The following is a 21326-nucleotide window of genomic DNA, read 5'->3' as shown; positions in this document are numbered from 1 at the left end:
CATTTCGGACAAGTGACTGTCCAGTCTCTCCTTAAAAACCTCCAGGGATGAAGCACCCACAGCTCCTGAAGGCAAATCATTCAGAAAAATAGAAATAAATGAGTTAAAAGGGACCTTGGAGGTCTTCTAGTCCAACCCCCTGCTCAGGCAGGAGACCCTATACCAATTTAGACAACTGGCTGTCCAGTCGCTTCTTAAAAACCTCCAGTGATGAAGCTTCTGGTGGCAAGCTGTTCCACAGGTTCATTGTCCTCACTGTCGGGAAATTTCTCCTTAATGCCAGGTTGCTTCTCTCCTTGCTTAGTTTCCATCCGTTGTCCTTTGGAAATAAGTTGAGCCCCTCCCCTTTTATTTTCTTACAGACAACAAGTCGTCACATAATATAATATAATATATAATAAGTGTACAGAAAATATGTCGGCCCGTTAATTTTCTTACAGATGCTTCGTTACCCAAACCTCATCAGTGCTAGAAGGGAGGAGGAAAAGGAAGGAAGGAAGGAAGGACAGACTGGGGGGTCCTTGGTGTCCTCTGAGCTGGGTGCTTTTCTTGCAGACGTTTCATGACCCAACTAGGGAACATCATCAGTGGGAGAAGGAGGAGGAGGACTGTGGGGTCCTTGGTGCTCTCTGAGCTGGGTGGTCTTCTTGCAGACGTTTCATGACCCAACTAGGGAACATCATCAGTGCTAGAAGGGAGGAGGAGGATGAGGAGGAAAATTGTGTCCTTGGTGCTCTCTGACTGGGTGATCTTCTTGCAGACGTTTCATGACTCAACTAGGGAACCTCATCAGTGGGAGGAGGAGGAGGAGGAGGAAAATTGTGTCCTTGGTGCTCTCTGAGCTGGGTGGTTTTGTTGCAGACGTTTCATGACCCAACTAGGGAACATCATCAGGGCTAGAAGGGAGTGGGGTGTGAGGAGGAGGAGGAGGAGGACTGTGGGGTCCTTGGTGCCCTCTGAGCTGGGTGTTTTTTTCTTGCAGACATTTCATGACCCAACTACCTAACATCATCAGTGCTAGAAGCGAAGGGGGTTTGCACTGATGATGTTCCCTAGCTGGGTCACGAAACGTCTGCAACAAAGGCCGTCAAATGGAGCGCAATTCTCTTAACAGCTGCCTTGCTCAGCAATGACATTTTGGGGATCCGTCGTAAGTCAAGCGCTAGCTCTACCCACTTCCGCCATTTGGGGGCACATCCCAGAATATCCCCGGCTCTTCTCATCCCTCGTCTCGGGAGAGCGAAGGTGGCAAGGACACTTCTGTGACCTGGTACCCCCCCCCCCCTTGTGCGTGGGCTTCTCCACGGCAGCCCAAACTTTTTTATTTCTCCCAACCTGCTAGTCCTCAAGATAAATAAATAAAACTCGGACCTGCCTTGACTCTGCCCAGCTCCCCCAACCATCTCTGCCTCCATGCCTCTGCCAGATGTTCAGATTTTCTTTACGCATCCCCAACCCAGCTGCAAGACACATCCTCGTCGTCGTCACGCCCCCGCCGAGCACCCTGAGGGTGTGTGTGTGGCTATTCCTCCGGGTTGGTGCTGCACTGCCTGTGGAACTCCTGCCCGTGTTCGTGGAACCACTTGTTGGCCACTGGGGGGAGAGAGGAAGCACACGAAGGATCAGGAGGGCGTGGATATGTCGCACTCGTTTGCAGAGCGGCCATTTACGCCATGTGTAACCTACATCGTTATAACACGCAGTCCTTGGCTTTACCACCACAATGGAGCCCAAACTTTCCGTCACTGTGAGATGGTTGTTATGTGAGTTTTGCCCCCGTTTTACAACCACGCTTGCTTTTCTAGGCTGCCCTATCTATGTTTCCTGGTAAAATACACGGGAAAATCCCATGGGAGGAAAATTCCACTTAGGGTTAGGGTTAGGTCACCAAGAACTCATAGAGCAAAATGGACATCGCCAACAAATTCGGGGTGCTTGGGTATGGTTGGGAGGGCACTGACTTTTCTAGGCTGCCCTATCTACATTTCCTGATAAAATACATGGGAAAATCCCATGGGAGGAAAATTCCACTTAGGGTTAGGGTTAGGTCACCATGGACTCATAGAGCAAAATGGACATCACCAACAAACTCGGAGTCCTTGGGTGTGGTTAGGGGGGCACTGACTTTTCTAGGCTGCCCTATCTACGTTTCCTGGTAAAATGCATGGGAAAATCCCATGGGAGGAAAATTCCACTTAGGGTTAGGGTTAGGTCACCATGGACTCATAGAGCAAAATGGACATCACCAACAAACTCGGAGTCCTTGGGTGTGGTTAGGGGGGCACTGACTTTTCTAGGCTGCCCTATCTACGTTTCCTAGTAAAATACATGGGAAAATCCCATGGGAGGAAAATTCCACTTAGGGTTAGGGTTAGGTGACCATGGACTCATAGAGCAAAATGGACATCGCCAACAAACTCGGAGTCCTTGGGTGTGGTTAGGGGGGCACTGACTTTTCTAGGCTGCCCTATCTACGTTTCCTAGTAAAATACATGGGAAAATCCCATGGGAGGAAAATTCCACTTCCTATACCATCTCAGATAGGTGATTGTCCATATAAATCAGTGGTTCTCAACCTGTGGGTCGGGACCCTATTTGGGGTCAAACGACCATTTCACAGGGGTTGCCAAACAACGCAGTCCGCAATTTTTTTCCCTTCTTTTCCTTAGCTGTGCTACTCCCTTTTATTCTATTGGCTTTTGAAAGCCAATAGAATAGATTCTCTTGAATAGAGTCTAATTCTATTGGCTTTCAAAAGCCCATAGGAATTGTCCAGGCTGTCTCTGTCCTGCTGAGCCCGCCAAAAGTCCCATTCTGCAAACGGTGCTGCACCAGTTGAGTAGTCCTCGACTTACGACCGGTTGAGTAGTCCTCGACTTACAACCGGTTGGGGGTCACGGCATTAAAAAGGTTGAGAACCACTGATATAAATCAATATAAGGACTCCTGAAGCCTGAACAGTTCAACTATCTCCTACTCCAATCTCTCTCCACCTTAGCAGTCTGGAGATCTGTGGACTTCATTTCCCAGAATTCCACAGCCAGCATGAGTTGAAGTCCATCCATTCTGGCGGGGGATTCTGAAAGCTGAAATCCACCCATCCCCATTGGGTAATTCTGGGAGTTGCAGGCCACCCATTTTGGATGGGGGGGGGTGTTTTCTGGGAGCTGAAATCCACAGTGCTGGTTGAGGGGATCCTGGGAATATGCTGGTGCCGATTAAGCTGGAAATTACCCACCATCCTTTCCAAAAAAAAGGCATTGAAATTAATCTATCTGAAGAAGCTACAGGTGGATCCAGACCAACATAAATGGTTATGGCAGCATTTGTCGAGCAAGTCGCAAATATGCTGCCTTCAACTCCCAGAATTCCCCAGCCAGCTAAGTAGGCTTCAGTTCCCACAATTCCCCAGCTATGCTGGCTAGGGGAATTCTGGGTGTTGAACGACTACTTTGCCGCATAAATAAACAAACGTCCTCAACTTCCAACAGTTCCTTTAGTGACCAAAATTACAACGGCGTTGGAAACAGGGACTTAATGCCCTTTTTTTTTTCACATTTAAGAACCGCTGCGTGCTCCCCAGGGTCACGTGATGAAAATGCAGTCCCTTGGCAACCTCTTTGTATTTATGACGGTCGCATCGTCGGGGGGGGGTGTCATGTGACTTTGCTTCGTGACTTTCCCACAAGCCAAGTCGATGGGGAAGCCAGCTTGACTTAACAACCGTCTTACTAACTTAACCACTACAGGGATTCGTTGAATAACTGTGACAAGAAATGGGGCAAAAACTCGCTTAACCAAGGTCTCGCTTAGCAACAGAAACTTTGGGCTCCGTCGTGGCCGTAAGTCCAGGACTGCCTGCACTGGCAATGCTTGATCGGGCGCCAGCCTCCCCCCGCAGAGTACTAGAGGGCATCTGAGCTTGGAGGGTCCTGCCATCCGCAGCGTTTCCTCCGTAGCTGCAGCAAGACAGGAGTTTGGGGGTAGGGGGGAAAGGGGGACGCCCCACTTGCTCACCCCACTTGTCTCCAGCTAGGACTGGGCATCCAGCATGGAGGGTGTCCTCGTCCCCTTGCCCGTTCTTACGCAGGTTCCACCAGAATAGAGCCGCGTTCTTCAAAAAAGACCAGAAGGGAAGAGGCTGGGGGGGGTGTCCACAGAGGAGTGGCCCCCAACCCAGGCTAGGCCACGTGGGGGGGGGACGGGGAGAGGCGGATGTTTGAAAATGTCAAGGTGAGAGTCACCTTATAGGGCAGATGGACGGCCTGCACGCTGAGCGAGTGAATGAATGAATGCATGCATGAATGAATGAATGTGTGAATAAGGGAATGAGTGAGAGTAAATGAGCAAAGAATGAGTGAATTAATGAGTGAGTTAGTGAATGCGTGCGTGAGTGAATGAATGAGCAAAGAATGAGTGAATGAATTCAGAAGTGAATGTGTGAATGAGTGAGTAAAGGAATGAGTGAATGAATTAGTGAATGCATGAAGGAGAGTGAGAGAATGCATGAATGAATGGGTGAATGAGTGAATGCATGAATGAGGGTGAATGAATTAGTGAATGAGTGAGTGAGTGAATGAATGAGCAAAGATGAATGAATTAATGTGAATGCGTGAATGAGTAAATGAATGAGAGTGAATGAATTAGTGAATAAGTGAATGAATGAGTAAGTGAGTGAATGAGAGTGAATGAATGAGCAAAGAATGAGTGAATGAATTAATTAATGAGGGGCTTGGGGAATGTGTGAATGAGTGAGTGAATGAATTAGTGAACAAGTAAATGAATGTGAGAGTGAATGAGCAAAAAATGATTGAATGAATGAATTGAATGCGTGAATGAGTGCGTGAATGAGTGAGTGAATGAATGAATGAGTGAATGAATTAGTGAATGTGAATAAATTAGTGAGTAAATGAGAATAAATGAATGAGCAAAGAATGAGTGAATGAATGAATTAATGAGAGACTTCGGGAATGCGTGAATGAGTGAGTGAATGAATAAATGAGTGAATGAATTAATGAATAAATAAATGAATGAGAGTGAATGAATGAGCAAAGAATGAGTGAATGAATTAGTGAATGCATGAATGAGTGAATGAATTAGTGAATGCATGAATGAGTGAATGAATGAGTATAGTGAATAAGTGAATGTGAGAGTGAATGAATGAGCAAAGAATGAATGAATTAGTGAATGTGTGAATGACTGAGTGAGAGTGAATGAATGAGCAAAGAACGAGTGAATGAATGAATATAGTAAATAAGTGAATGAGTGAGTGAATGAATGAGCAACGAATGAATTAGTGTGAGTGAATGAGTGAATGAGAGTGAATGAATAAGCAAAGAATGAGTGAATGAATGAATATAGTGAATAAGTGAATAAGTGAGAGTGAATGAATGAGCAACGAATGAATTAGTGAATGAGTGAATGAGTGAATGAGAGTGAATGAATGAGCAAAGAACGAGTGAATTAATGAATATAGTGAATAAGTGAATGAGTGAGAGTGAATGAATGAGCAACGAATGAATTAGTGAATGAGTGAATGAGTGAGTGAGAGTGAATGAATGAGCAAAGAACGAGTGAATGAATGAATATAGTGAATAAGTGAATGAATGAGCAAAGAATGAATTAGTGAATGAGTGAATGAGTGAATGAGAGTGAATGAATGAGCAAAGAACGAGTGAACGAATGCACAAAGGAGCGAGTAACTGAGGGAATGGATAAAGGCACTAGTGAACGGACGAACGAACGAATGACAGGGCTGCTGTGACCCTGATAGGGACATTTTTGCCAGGAAGCAGATCTGAGGACAAAGTCAGGTTTTGACTCCCCAGGATGAAAACCGGCCAGGACGGGAATGGCCCACCAGGAAGTGACTCACCTTCACAACCGGCACGCTCAGATTGGCATAAATGAAGGCAGTCGATCCTCCGGCTTCTACTGAACTCAGCTAAGCAAAAAGAGGCAACAGAAAGCATGAATCCTAGAATAGCTAGAAGGGACCTTGGAGGACTTCTAGTCCACCCTCCCCCCCCCGCCGCTCAAGCCAGGAGATCCCATACCATTCCAGGCAAATGGTTGCCCAATCTTTATTGAAAACCTCCCATGATGGAATCCCCACAACTCCTAATGCCCTAATTCACAAGTCTGGTCTCAGCAGCCCCTGTTGGGGTGGGTGGGTTGTATGGTAATACAATCAACATTAATTAGAGTAGGGGGTTCGTTCATATCAGGGGGTCCCCAAACACCTTTCAAAGTATATGAACAGAACAGAATAGAATAGAAATATAGACTAGACTAGACTAGACTAGACTAGACTAGACTAGACTAGAATAGAATAGAATAGAATAGAATAGAATAGAATAGAATAGAATAGAATAGAAATACAGGGTAGAAAATAAAAGAATAGAATAGAAAAGAATAGAAATACAGAATAGAGTAGAATAGAAATACAAAATAGAATAGAATAGAACAGAACAGAACAAAATAGAAATACAGAATAGAATATAAATGAAATGCAGGATAGAAAATAAAAGAATAGAATAGAAAAGAATAGAAATACAGAATAGAATAGAATAGAATAGAATAGAGTAAAATAAAATAGAACAGAACAGAACAAAATAGAAATACAGAATAGAATAGAATAGAATAGAATAGAATAGAATAGAAAAGAAATACAGAATAGAATAGAATAGAATAGAAATACAAAATAGAATAGAATGGAACAGAACAGAACAAAACAGAAATACAGAATAGAATAGAATAGAATAGAATAGAATAGAATAGAATAGAATAGAATAGAATAGGAGTGATGGTGGGCGTGCCCTTTTGCTTGGAACTTGAACACAGAACCTTCAGCAATCTCTTGCACCCCTAAGTCTGCCATGAATGCCCAAGAAAGAAAGAAAGAAAGAAAAGAAGGAAGGAAGGAAGGAAGGAAGGAAGGAAGGAAGGAAGGAAGGAAGGAAGGAAGAAAAATAGATTTAAAAACTCACATAGATCATCAATGTAGCTATTCGATTTCCAGATTTCATCCGATACAGGGGGCTTTTTCTGGACTGAATCAGAAGGAAAAAAAATGAGATTTTTTTAAGAGCAGCTTGTTGCAAGATCAGCCATTCGATGGAGTTTACAATGCTTGTATTCTGTGGGTCAATTCTTAACATAACCGTTATTTGTTTAATCCCACCTTTATTATTTTTTTATAAATAATTAAGGTAACAAACATACACCATATTTCTTCTTCCTCCGATTTTCCCCACAACAACCTTGAGAGGTTGGGCTGAAAGAGAGAGACTGGGCCTAAGTCACCCAGCCGTTTTCAGGTCTAAGGCAGGACTAGAACTCAGCACCTCAAGATGATTGGCCCAAAGCCATCCAGCTGGCTTTCATGCCTAAGGCGGGACTAGAAGTCAGCACCTCAAGATGATTGGCCCCAAATCACCCAGTCGCCTTTCATGCCTAAGGTGAGACTAGAACTCAGCACCTCCCGGTGATTGACCCAAAGTCAAGCAGTCCATTTTCATGCTTAAGGCAGGACTAGAACTCCCCATCTCCTGGTGATTGGCCCAAAGTCACCCAATCCACGTTCATGCCTAAGGCAGGACTAGAACTCAGCACCTCAAGATGATTGGCCCAACGTCACACAACTGGCTTTCATGCCTAAGGCAGGACTAGAACTCACCACCTCCTAGTGATTGGCCCAAAGTCACGCAGTCCACTTTCTTGGCTAAAGTGTGGCTAGAACTCACCACCTCCTAGTGATTGGTCCAAAGTCACCCAGCTGGCTTTCATGCATAAGGCAGGACTAGAACTCACCACCTCCTAGTGATTGGCCCAAAGTCACCCAGCTGGCTTTCATGCATAAGGCAGGACTAGAACTCACCACCTCCTAGTGATTGGCGCAGTCACCCAGCTGGCTTTCAGGCCTAAAGTGGAATGAGAAGTCATCCTTTCCTGGTGATTGGGCCACATCTTGGCTAAGACGGGTTTAGAACTCGCCTTCTCCTGCTGATTGGCCCAAACTCCCCCAGCTGGCTTTCGTGCTTAATGCAGAACTAGAATTCTCAAATCTGGTTCCTAGTCTGGTGCTTTCTGACATCTTTCTGGTTTTTTACACCGATCTTCCTTTTTTCTCCCCTTTTGGGAAACTCTTTGGTTACAGATTAAGCCTGGCTATTGTTGCATCTGAAGATGGAAAAGAGTTGAAAACTGGGCACTAACTAACAAAATGAAATTCAAGGGTGAAAAAAGCAAGGTTCTACATTTAGGCAAGAAAAACCAAATGCACAAGTACAGCATAGGTGGCACCATGCTCAATAGTAGTAACTGTGAGAGGGACCTCGGAGTCCTAGTAGACAATCACCTAAATATGAGCCAGCAGTGTGCTGCAGCTGCCAAAAAGGCCAACACAGTGCTAGGCTGCATTAACAGAGGGATAGAATCAAGATCACGTGAAGTGTTAATACCACTCTTCAATGCCTTGTTAAGGCCACACTTGGAATACTGCATCCAGTTTTGGTCACCACGATGTAAAAAAGATGTTGAGACTCTAGAAAGAGTACAGAGAAGAGCAACAAAGATGATTAGGGGACTGGAGGCTAAAACATATAAGGAACGGTTGCTAGAATTGAGTATGTCTAGTTTAACGAAGAGAAGGACAAGGGGGGACAGGATAGCAGTATTCCAATATCTCAGGGGCTGCCCCAAAGAAGAGGGAGTCAAGCTATTCTGCAAAGGGCCTGAAGGCAGAACGAGAAGCAACAGATGGAAACTAATCAAGGAGAGAAGCAACCTAGAACTAAGGAGAAACTTCCTGACAGTGAGAACAACTAACCAGTGGAACCACCTGACTCCAGAAGCAGTGAATGCTCCAACACTGGACGTTTTTAAGAAGAGACTGGACAGCCATTTGTCCGAAATGGTGTATGGTTTCCTGCCTGAGCAGGGGGTTGGACTAGATGACCTCCAAGGTCCCTTCCAACTTTACTACTATTACTAAAGGCTGTTTCCACATGCAATTGTTTTGCAAGGGGTTTACTCACCGTCGCGTGGTCGAAGTGGGGCTCGTAGTGGCCTCCCAACCCATAGTTGACCACCTGGAGGTATTCCGCGTAAGGGTGCTGGGTATTCAGGCCCGTTAAGGCCGCAGCCCGCCGACCCATAGCCCCGATCACGGGATCCACGCTGTCTTTCAGCCAAGCACTGAAAAAGATCCAGCGACAGCCGCAGTCCGACAGTGAGTTAACAGGATTGGGTTTCCCCCAGAGAGCAATTTAATGACTTGGGACGGCTTTTGCCTCCAGATGTGGCGGGTGGCCCAACACGGGAGCTTTTCAAGGAGAGACTGGAATCTGTCCGCGATAATAGATGGTCTAGAAGATCTCCAAGGTCCCTTCCAACTTGGCAGTTCTGTTATTCTGCTATTCTGACTTAATCCATAAGTCTAATCAAGGAGGGGGGGAGGAGGAGGAGGAGGAGGAGGAGGGACTATGGGGTCCTTGGTGCTCTCTGAGCTGGGTGGATTTTCTTGCAGACGTTTCATGACCCAACTAGGGAACATCATCAGTGCTAGAAGGGAGAAGGAGGAGGAGGAGGAGGAGGAGGAGGAAGAGGAAGGAAGGAAGGAAGGAAGGAAGGAAGGAAGGAAGGAAGGAAGGAAGGAAGGAAGGAAGGAAGGAAGGAAGGAAGGAAGGATTATGGGGTCCTGGGTGCTCTCTGAGCTGGGTGGTTTTCTTGCAGACGTTTCATGACCCAACTAGGGAACATCATCAGGGCTAGAAGGGAGCGGGGTGGTGGAGAGGAGGAGGAGGAGGAGGACAACGACCACGATTGTGGCCTCCTTGGTGCTCTCTGAGTTGGTTGTTTTCTTGCAGACGTTTCCTGACCCAACTAGGTAACTTCATCAGTGCTGGAAGGGAGGGGGGTTTGCGGAGTGGAAGAGAAAGAGAATGGGAGGAGGAGGAAGAGGAGGGGGGAGGAGAAAGACAAAAAAAAGGGAGAAGGAGAAAGAAGAAAGAGAAGGAGGAGAAAGTTACCAGGGTACAGAAGAAGCAGTTTTTTAAAATAATAATAATAATAATAATAATAATAATAATGATGATGATGATGATGATGATGATAATAATAATAATAATCTGAAAGCTTCCACTAACAGACTCCCACCTAACAGCCATTCCCACATATAGGGCTAATCGGCGTTTAAAGGACTTCAACGGGACCAGTTCTAACCAGATCTCTTTTTCTACAGAGCATCCGAGGCGAGAGAAGAGTTAAGTGCTCCGTTCTCTTGGTAGCTGGAGAAGCACTTAAGGTTTGTTTGTTTTTTTTTCCTCCCCCCCCCTGCAAAAATTCAGGGTGAGATCATGGAACTTATTTTTAGGGGCTGCTGTGCAACTCTAGCCACTTGATCTGTGTTTTTCCCCACTTTCCTTGGCCTTTCCAGAGGCCGTCGGAAGTCATTTCCCTCCAACTCAGACAGACCGTCCTGCGGGAAAGGATGAACGGCGGCGCTTATAAACCCGGACCCTCCGGAGAAAGAGTCGTAAGGAAGGAAAAAACCAGACAGCCGCTTTATAATCATGTAGACGTGGAAGGTCATTCAGAAAGGGCGGACTTTCCCCCGCCGTGAAGGTGCCTGTGCAAAGGCAGGCCAAGGAAAGGGGCGGCTCGGGCTGTTTTGGGGTACAGACCCAGCCAGACCGGCTGTCTGCATCACAGAAAGAAAAAAAAGAGGCAGATTTTGAAACAATGGCTGGAGAACTGAAAAAGGAGGAGGAGAAGGAAGGGGAGGAGAGGGTGAGCTGCCCGCTCTCGTACTGACAGTGAGATGGGCGGCGAAGGAAGGAAGGAAGGAAGGAAGGAAGGAAGGAAGGAAGGAAGGAAGGAAGGAAGGAAGGAAGGAAGATAGGAAAGGAGGGAGGGGGAAAGGAAAAGGAAAGAAAGCAAAGGAGGGAGGGAGGGGGGAATAGAAAGAAGAGGTGAAAGAAAGGGAGGGAGGAAGGAAGGAAGATAGGAAAGGAAGAAGGGGAAAGGAAAAAGAAGGAAAGCAAAGGAGGAAGGGAAGGAGGAAGGAGGGAATAGAAAGAAGAGATGAAAGAAAGGGAGGAAGGAAGATAGGAGAGGAGGAAGGGGGAAAGGAAAAGGAAGGAAAGCAAAGGAGGGAGGGAGGAATAGAAAGAAGAGATGAAAGAAAGGGAGGAAGGAAGGAAAATAGGAAGGAAGAAAGGTAGGAAAGGAGGAAGGGGGAAAGGAAAAGGAAGGAAAGCAAAGGAGGGAGGAAGGAAAGAAACAAAAGAAGAGATGAAAGGAAGGAAGGGAGGAAGGAAGGGGAAAAGGAAACGGAAAGAAAGCAAAAGATGGAGGGAAGGAGGAAGAAGGAAGGAAGGAAAAGATGAGAGGAGGGGAGGGGAAAGGGAAGGAGAATGAAGAAAGGAAAGAGAAAGGAAGGAAAGAAGGAAGGAGGAAAAGAAGGAAAGGAAGAAGGCGGAAAGGAAAAGCAAGGAAAGCAAAGGAGGGAAGGAGGAATAGAAAGAAGAGATGAAAGAAAGAGAGGAAGAAAGGAAGATAAGGAAGGAAGGGGAAAAGGAAATGGAAGGAAAGCAAAGGAGGGAGGGAATTAGGGAGGAAGGAAGGAAGATAGGAAGGAAGGAAGGAAAAAAGGAAGGAAGGAAGGGGAAAGGGAAACGGAAGGAAAGCAAAGGAGGGAGGGAAGGAAGGAAGGAAAGAAAAGAGGAGAGGAGAGGAGGAGAGAGGAAAGGGAAGAAGAAGGAAGAAAAGAGCAAGGAAGGAAGGAAGGAGGAAAAGAAGGAAAGGAGAAAAGAAGGGAGGGAGGAAAGAGGAGGAGAAAAAGGAAATTACTGGCTGGGGAATTCTGGGAGTTGAAGTCCACCCATCTTACCTCTGACTTATCCGATAGTCTGCTTCTTCCTGTTTCTCCCCGGAAGCCACCACTGATCTCTGCAACTGGAGAAAAAGAGGGATGAGGGAGAGAGGAGAGGAGAGGAAAGCGAGGGGGAAGGGACGGCTCGTTTAGTGACCACTCTAAGGGAAAACATCGCCGAGAAAAGGGACTTAATGACGGTTTTCCCCCCTTACAACCGTTGCAGCATCCCCAGGGTTCACGTCATCATCAAAAATGCTTAGCAACTGGCATGGACTTATGACAGTTTTAGTGTCCCGGGAGTCACATGATCCCCTTTTGCAACCTCTTGGTAAGCGCCAAGTCAACGGGGGAAGCCGGACTCACTTACCAACGGCGTGACTCACTCAACAGCGGCAGCGATTCACTTCACAACCGCCGCAAGGAAGGTCGCAAAATGGGGGAAACTCACTTAACGACTTGTCTTGCTTAGAGACAGAAATTTTGGATCTCAGTTGGGGTCATATAAGTCGAGCACTCCACGACCTGGTTAACAGAACTTACATGATTTGTTTCTTTCTGGTTTATTCATTCATTCGTTCGTTCGTTCACTTATTCACTTATTTACTTACTATTTTATTTTATTTTTTATTTTATTTTATTTTATTATTTTTATTTTATCTCATTTTATTTTATTATATTTTATTTTATATTTTATTTTATTTTATTATTTTATATTTTATTTTATTTTATTATTTTATATTTTATTTTATTTTATTATTTTATATTTTATTTTATTTTATTATTTTATTTTATATTTTGTTTTGTTTTATTATTTTATTTTATTTTATTATTTTATAGTTTGTTTTGTTTTATTATTTTATTTTATTTTATTTTATTCCTTTCTGATTTTTCATCCCTTCTCCTAATCTTTGCTTGTCAGAACGAAACAAAAAGCGATCCCACGACGCTGGGACATCGCGACCGTCATAAGTACGAGTCGACAAGCATCTGAATCGATCGTGTCATTTTTTGCAATGGTCGTAAATGTGAAAAAAAAATCAAAAATCACATTTTTGAGTGCCGTGGTAACTCTGAGTGGTCGTTAAATGAACGACAGGTAGTCCTCGCCTTACAGTGGTTCCCTTAGTGACCGTTCCAAGTTACGACGGCACTGAAAAAAGGGACTTAGCATTTTTCACATACGACCTTTGCAGCATCCCAGTGATCATGTGATCAAAATCCAAATGCTTGGAAACTGACATGTACTTAGGACGGTTGCAATGTCCCCGGATCATGTGATCCCCTTTCGCAACCTTCTCACAAGCCAAGTCAATGGGGGAAGCCGGGTTTATTTAACAACGGTGTTGCTCACTTAACAACTGGAGCGATTTGCTGAACCGCCGTTATAAAATGGGGCAAAACTGACTCCACAAATGTCTCACTTAGCGACCTAAATTTTGGGCTCCGTGGTGGCCGTAAGTCCAGGTCTACCTGCACCTTGACAGCAGGAGAAATGCTAAAGAAGAGCAGCCCGCCGAGGCACCACGTACCCCCGGAGCTGCCAGGGCCTTGATCTTCTCTGCCTCCGATGGGCTGACAAAATCGTGGTACAGGGTCAGCTCAGGCTGCGGGTGCAAAACTTCCTTTCTCAGAGGCTGCAGGATCAGCCAAGGGCTCCGATTGGCCTCGTAGGAGCAAGAGAGTCGATCGTGGGCTGGCTGAAAGGAGAGCGGGACAAGGGGTCCGTTTTGCAAAGCAACACACACACACACACACACACACACACACACATATATATATATATTAATTTATTATTATTTATCGGTTGATTTAAATGCATTCGCCACCCTTCTCTCTGCAAGGTGAGGACGCTGGGCTGGCTTTAATAATAATTAATAATAATAATAATAATAATAATAATAATAATAATAATAATAATAATAATAATTGTCAATGCCAATGGTGGAGCACCACTTGAACACCATTGGCATTGACAAATTCGCTATTAGTCAATTGCAAAAGGAGGCCTTACTAGGAATCGCTTCCATCTTGCAATGATACCTGTAATACCATCAAACATCCACATCTGCCTATCCCAGGTCCTGGGTGAGGACTCGATAGGTAGACAAAATGCCAAATCCAGTCTGAACATCTGGCTGACTGTGCGATGATCCATAATAATAATAGTACTAGTAGTAGTAATAATAATAATAATAATATATGTCTAATGCAGTGTTTCTCCATCTTGGCAACATGAGGACAGGTGGACTTCAACTTTGACCTGCCTTTAATAACCCTAACCCTCTGGAGACGCCTCTGAATTATTTTATCTAGCCCAGGGGTAGGCAACCTTGGCCCCTTCATGACTCGTGGACTTCAACTCCCAGAATTCCTGAGCCAGCATGGCTGAGCTTGGAAACCTCTCCCTTTCCCCTCAGCATGGCTAGCTCAGGAATTCTGGGACTTGAAGTCCACAAGTCATAAAAGAGCCAAGGTTGCCTACCCCTGATCTAATCCAATGGTTTTCAAACTTGGCTTTTTTATGACTTGTGGACTTCAACTCCCAGAATTCCTGAGCCAGCCTGGCTCCTCATGGAAACCTCTCCCTTTCCCCTCAGCATGGCTGGCTCAGGGATTCTGGGAGTTGAAGTCCACGAGTCATAAAAGAGCCCAGGTTGCCCAACCCTGATCTAGACTGTCGGCGAGCCCTATTGGAGGGTGTCTTAGAGTTACACCACCAACTTGGAGGAAAGGAGGTTTGATCTCTGCCTTCTTCTGCTAAAAGTCCCTTCCCAGCTTCTTGGAGACTCTGTTTCAAGGTTAATGTTCCTTGGCAAGTCAACTGGGAGATTCATGAGGACTAGAAAACATGTTAGAAATGAATTGGGACGTGGCAGAAGTGAATGGTAAGGAAATCAGAGTGGGGAAGGTGTTGGAGCTGGAAGGCTCACGCTTAAGTCTTTAAGGGTCAAGGTTGCCTTACTGGTGAGAGAGAGAGAGAGAGAGAGAGAGAGAGAGAGAGAGAGAGAGAAGGAAGGAAGGAAGGAAGGAAGGAAGGAAGGAAGAAAGAAAGAGAAAGAAAGAAAGAAAGAAAGAAAGAAAGAAAGAAAGAAGAGGGAGGGAGGGAGGGGTGGAAGGAAGGGAAGGAGGGAAGGAAGAGAGAGCGAAAGAAAAGAAGGAGGGAGGAGAGAGATGGTAGGAAGGGAAGGAGGGAGGAGAAAGAAAGGAAGGGAGAAAGAGAAAGAAAAAGAAAAGGGAGGGAGGGAGGAGATGGAAGGAAGGGAAGGAGGGAGGTAGGAGAAAGGAAGGAAAGAAGAAAGAGAGAAAAAGAAAAGGGAGAGAGGGAGGGAGGAGATGGTGGGAAGGGAAGGAGAGGAGGAAGGAAGGAAGAAAAAGAAAAAGAAAGGGAGGGAGGGACAAAGGAGATAGGTGGAAGGAAGGGAAGGAGGAAGGGAAGGAGAAAGGAAGGAAGGAAGAGAGAGAGAAAGAAAAAGAAAAGAGAAGAGGGAGGAAGGGAGGAAGAGAGAGAGAGAGAAAGAAAGGAAGGAAGGAAGGAAGGAAGAAAAAAAGAAAAGACGGAGGGATGGAAGGAAGGGAAGGAGGGAAGGAAGAGAGAGCGAAAGAAAAGAGAAGAGGGAAGGAGGGAGGAGAGATGGTAGGAAGGGAAGGAGAGAGGAGAAAGAAAGGAAGGAAGGGAGAGAAAGAAAGAAAAGGGAGGGAGGCGAAAGGAAGTTAAGAAGAAAGAGAGAAAAAGAAAAGAGGGAGAGAGGGAGGAGAGAGGGTGGGAAGGGAAGGAGAGGAGGAAGGAAGGAAGGAAGAGAGAAAAAGAAAGAAAAAGAAAGGAGGGAGGGAGGGAGGAAGGAAGGAGAGAGATGGAAGGAAGGGAGGAGAAAAGAAGGAAGGAAGGAAGGAAGGGAGAGAGAGAGAAAGAAAAAGAAAAGAGGGAGGAAGGAAGGGAGAGAGAGAGAGACAGAGAGAGAGGGAGAGGGCGAGAGAGAGGAAATTAGTTAGGTGAACTCTCTGCAAGCAAGATTTGGATAAGACCTTCCCTTTATAGGCTTGTATTTGTAAGGATAAAGTGGAAGCAGAGTTGCATGGAACATGGGAATTTCCCTGGAAAAGGCAGATTATATATACACCTGCAGAAAGACACATAAAAAAATTGCAATAATTAGGTGTCCCTCCCCCCCTTAGAGGTGCCTACACCACATCATTCTTGGTCCTCCTCAAACGTCACATGCTTCTTCCTCAGAAAAAAGGCCTCCACCGCTCGCCCACCTGAGACCCCAGCCTCTGGCAGAGCTTCTCGTAGGCCTCTCGCGTCTCCAGGTGGGTCACGTTGGGTCTCTGCAAAGGGACCCTTTCTTCGCCCTCCTTCCGGTTCTTCCTCAGAAGCTTCTCGTACTTCAAGACGGTCCTCGCCATCCGTTCATTGCCTGGATCTGCGGGAGAGAAGAATCTGTCGCAAGCGTTGGGTGAAACAGCATCGTCGTTAAATGAATCACATGGTCGTTCAGATAGTCACACAATTGTTAAGTGAACTCAGCTTTCTCAATTGACATTTGCAACTGGTCGCAAATGCGAGCATCTGAGTTGCAATCACGGGAGTGGCACGATGGTCATCAGCTTCAGAACAGGTTATAAATCACTTTTTCTGAGGCCATTGTGACTTGGATCCATTGTTAAATGAACAGTTATAAGTCAAGCAAAACCTGTGCAGCCATTTTTAATGTCAGGATAATAATTTAATAGCTAACCAGCTTATGTACAGGTGGGTGATGCAATGATAGGATGATGCAATGATAGGAATGATTCAGCAGGGTCTGTGTCCCTTTAAGAGTCTGAGTATAAAAGGGAAGTTTTTTTTGTTGGAGTCTTCCTCTCTCTCTCATCCTTTTGACTGCTGTAATTGCTGTATATTGGAGTTTGCTGAATGACCACGCGTATGTATCTTATTTCTAGTGCAGTGGTTCTCAACCTGTGGGTCGCGACCCCATTTGGGGTCGAACGACCCTTTCACGGGGGTCGCCAAACAATGCAGTCCGCCATTTTTCCCCCCTTTTCCTTAGCTGTGCTACTCCCTCTTATTCTATTGGCTTTTGAAAGCCAATAGAATAGACTCTATTGAATAGAGCATTGCTATATTGTTTTTGTGATTAATCACTATGCTTTAATTATGTTCCATTCGTAACAATGAAAATACACCCTGCATATCAGATATTTACATTATGATTCATAACAGTAGCAAAATTACAGTTATGAAATAGCAATGAAAATAATTTTATGGTTGGGGGTCACCACAACATGAGGAACTGTATTAAGGGGTCACGGCATTAGAAAGGTTGAGAACCACTGTTCTAGTGTATATTTGTAGATATTCTACAATAAACCACATTTAAGTACAAACCACTGTTTACTGTATTTATTCCTGGGTTACCTCAGCGCAATAAGACTGTGCATGCTCTGACATTTAAGCACGGCTTTCATTTTATAGGGCAGAGGGCTTTAAAATTTTTAGGCTCTGGAACTTCTTAATTTTATTTTATTTTTTATTTTTTTTAAACGGAACCATTAATCAAGAGGCAATATTCTACCCATGGAAAATTGGCAAGAGGGTGGAACTTGTGTTTGCAATTTATTTCCCTTTCAACGTTCAGAAAAAGGACTACCTCGGTTTTGTCCCCAAAATATAGATTAGCTCTTGGGAGGAATATATATTTTAAGTAGTATTTTACTTTTTGTGTTTCTTCACTCTTGCTCTCTTTTCCTTTTGTTCACTGTTTTTACCCATTATTTAAGAAATGTAAAAGTGTTGAGATGGTTTATATGGGAAAAATGGATTTAAATCTTTAAATGTAGTTAACTGTTAAGAAAATCTTAACCAGCAAGAATACTTTGAACTTTATGGGAAACAAATCCAAATAAGGACTGTCACAGGATGTAAGGTGAGGCAACCAAAATGATTAGATAGAAAAGAATTGATGTGATCATTATTTCTAGGAATATTGGGGGAAAAAATCATATATGTAACTGTTATTTAACAAAATAACAAGAACTGAATTATTTCAAGGTTTGCAAAGAAGACATTTTGGGGAAAAGGGGAAATCAACTAAATGTACTTGTGGATTATGGATTATAGAAACCAATTGTCAATGATTTTTGTTTATAAATATAAACCCAGCAAACACACCGTTTACCAACTATTAAGTGATTTATGTTTTTAAAAAATCAATAAAATATATGGAGGAAAAGTTCCTCCATTTGCTGTTCAGTACAAAAAACGCGACTGATTGGAAACGCGGAATCAATATTTCCAATGTAGGAAAATTCAAATGATGAGCTCCCCAATTGTCGCTAGTCCTCAAATTAAGTGAATCCAGTTTCCAATGGACTTTGCTTGTCCAAAGGTCGCAACAAGGGATCACACGACCCCCGGTATGTTGCAACCATCATAAATACGAGTCAGTTGCCAAGGGTCTGAATTTTGATCACGTGACGGTGGGGGAGGCTACAACTGTCATAAGCCCATGTCAGCTTCCGAGCATTTGCATTTTGAGCACATGCTGCAAAGTGCGAAAAACGGTAACCCCTTTTTTTCAGCGCCGTTGTAACTTCGAACGGCCACTAAACAAAACAGTCGAAAGTCGAGGATTGCCTGTACAGTAATCCGGAGTTTAATTTCTTAGCCAAACAAATCGGTGTTCAGTCAATGGGGTTCTTTTTTCTTGAGAAAAATGCCAAAAAGTCAAAATGGCAGAGGGTCCGAATTTGCACCAATAAAAAGGCAGGAACCCTTGTGGCTGCCATCTTGACTTTTTTGACCTGTGGGCCCTATTGAAAACTGCAATGGATAATAATGGACAATTGCATCCATTTTCTGCCCGCTTGGGTCCTTAATCTCCCACAGGACCAGATCAGGTTTTGCAGAAGTTGGTTTGAAAAAGCCTGCTGGATGGACGGCTGTGTGTTTCTTATCCTTTTTCTCGAAAAAAACAAAAAAAGATGAATTTGCCAGCTGGCTAGAAACATGTTTTTGCTGTTCCTGGTCCTCAAACTGCTGTTTGACTCAGCGTCTGAAATTTCAGAGAGGGCGAAATCTCCCTTGCCAGTTTGAAAAAAAAAAAATTTAAGGAACCTTTTAAATGCCTCTTTCCAAGCTGTTTTTGACGACAGATTAGCCTTACTAGCCAGACAATTCTAAGTTAATTAATTGGAGATGATTTCATTCTACATTAGTCACGATTGGGCTGTGGTTAGGAAGCAGCAACGCTTCTCCATGATCCAATTTAGAATAAAACTGTGTGCTTGAATAGATTCTGCTCCAGAAGCGGTGAATGCTCCAACACTGGAACTTTTTTAAGAAGAGACTGGACAGCCATTTGTCTGAAATGATATAGCAGTGGTTCTCAACCTGTGGGTCGGGACCCCATTTGGGGTCGAATGACCATTTCACGGGGGTCGCCAAACAACGCAGTCCGCCATTTTTCCCCCCTTTTCCTTAGCTGTGCTACTCCCTTTTATTCTATTGGCTTTTGAAAGCCAATAGAATAGACTCTCTTGAATAGAGTCTAATTCTATTGGCTTTCAAAAGCCAATAGGAATTGTCCAGGCTGTCTCTGCCCTGCTGAGCCCGCCAAAAGTCCCATTCTGCAAACGGTGCTGCACCAGTTGAGTAGTCCTCGACTTACGACCGGTTGAGTAGTCCTCAACTTACGACCGGTTGGGGGGGTCGCGACATTAAAAAGGTTGAGAACCACTGTGATATAGGGTTTCAAGCCTGAGCAGGGGGTTGGACTAGATGACCTCCAAGGTCCCTTCCATCATCATCATCATCATCATCATTATTATTAAGTTCAGACTTGGTGTTAACTGGGAGATGGACAGCAAATAAATTTGGAAAAAAGTAAAATAAAATGAATGCATATGTCATCTTTTATCCAAAAGAAGGACTAGACAAAAAGTCCTTGACTTGTAACCGGAACTGAGCACAAAATTAAGATTTTAAGCCACAGTCATTAAGTCGAGGCATCACATGACGGAAATCGATGTGATGACCATTTTTTATGATGGCCGTTAAGCGAATGCCGCCGTTAATTGAATCTAATTTCCCCAATGGATATTTTTTACTGGAAACCAGAAATGAACACCGGAAACCAGCAAAAAAAAACCCCAAAAAAACAACCACAAATCACAGCCACATGATCACGGGACACAGCAAAGGATTATAAATAATAATAATAATGATGATAATAATAATACAGTTGGAAGGGACCTTGGAAGTCATCTAGTCCAACCCCCTGCGCAGGCAGGAAACCCTATACCATTTCAGACAAATGGCTGTCCAGTCTCTTCTTAAAAACCTCCAGTGTTGGAGCATTCACAGCTTCTGGAGGCAGGTGGTTCCACTGGTTAATTGTTCTCACTGTCAGGAAGTTTCTCCTTAGTTCTAGGTTGCTTCTCTCCTTGATCAGTTTCCATCAGTTGCTTCTCGTTCTGCCTTCAGGCGCTTTCGAAAATAGCTTGACTGCCTCTTCTTTGGGGCAGCCCTTGAGATACTGGAAGACTGCTATCATGTCCCCCCTAGTCCTTCATTAAACTAGACCTACCCAATTCCAGCAGCCGTTCCTTATATGTTTTAGCCTCCAGTCCCCTAATCATCTTTGTTGCTCTTCTCTGCACTCTTTCTAGAATCTCAACATCTTTTTTACATCGTGGTGACCAAAACTGGATGCAGGATCCCAAGTATGGCCTTACCAAGGCCTTGTAAAGTGGTATTAACACTTCACGTGATCCTGATTCTATCCCTCTGTTAATGCAGCCCAGCACTGTGTTGGCTTTTTTGGCAGCTGCAGCACACGGCTGGTTCCTATTTACGTGATTGTCCACTAGGACTCCGAGGTCCCTCTCACAGTTGTAAAGGTGAGCTGGTTGCCAGATGCACAAAACATAATTCTAATTTTGTGTGAACATCTTAACTCTGAACACAGGTATTAAGCAGCTACAGCGAGGTCCGTTGTCATTTCAAACGCTCCTAAAGCAATCCATCATAAGTCAAGGACTCATAATCATCCCTTTAGTGACCGTTCAAAGTTACGATAGCGCCGAAAAAGTGACTTATGACCATTTTTCACACTTATGACCATTGCAGCATCCCCCCAGTCATGTGATCAAAATTCAGACGTTTGGCAGCTGACTCGTATTTACGACGGTGGGTGTGTCCCGTGGGGGTTGCACAATCCTCTTTTGTGACTTCCTGACAAGCAAAGTCAAGGGGGGGGGGGAGCCAGATTCACTTAACAACAATGTTACTCATTTAACAATTGTGGTGATTTGCTTAACAACCTTGGCAGGAAAGGTCTTAAAGCTGTCTCACTTAGCAACAGAAAATTTGGGCTTCGTTGTGGTCGTAAGCCGAGGACTACACGCAGTAATAATTCTGGGGGGGGTGTCAAATGGTCATTAAAAGTGT

The 21326-nt window shown here is 44.4% G+C and overlaps 1 protein-coding gene across 2 annotated transcripts in view; it reads right to left on the bottom strand.

Annotated features, from left to right (window-relative positions):
- Positions 1–959: 959 nt before the first annotated feature.
- The window catches only part of LOC120309327 (prolyl 4-hydroxylase subunit alpha-3-like), a 29651-nt gene continuing 9284 nt past the window's right edge, over positions 960–21326 (bottom strand). The window contains exons 6-13 of one of the 2 annotated variants that reach the window (XM_039346453.1): positions 16136–16299; positions 13408–13575; positions 11894–11958; positions 9039–9198; positions 6990–7052; positions 5876–5944; positions 4018–4114; positions 960–1593 (exon numbers count right to left, since the gene is read on the bottom strand). In XM_039346453.1, the coding sequence (XP_039202387.1) occupies positions 1523–1593; positions 4018–4114; positions 5876–5944; positions 6990–7052; positions 9039–9198; positions 11894–11958; positions 13408–13575; positions 16136–16299 (857 nt within the window). In that variant the 3' untranslated portion in view covers positions 960–1522. The remainder of the gene's footprint in view (positions 1594–4017; positions 4115–5875; positions 5945–6989; positions 7053–9038; positions 9199–11893; positions 11959–13407; positions 13576–16135; positions 16300–21326) is intronic. The other variant, XM_039346454.1, reaches the window with a different exon arrangement.

This window comes from Crotalus tigris, unplaced genomic scaffold (assembly GCF_016545835.1).
Source record: "Crotalus tigris isolate CLP2741 ecotype Arizona unplaced genomic scaffold, ASM1654583v1 scf7180000017997.644853, whole genome shotgun sequence".
Lineage (NCBI taxonomy): Eukaryota > Metazoa > Chordata > Lepidosauria > Squamata > Viperidae > Crotalus > Crotalus tigris.
This window is presented reverse-complemented; position numbering and strand designations above follow the sequence as displayed.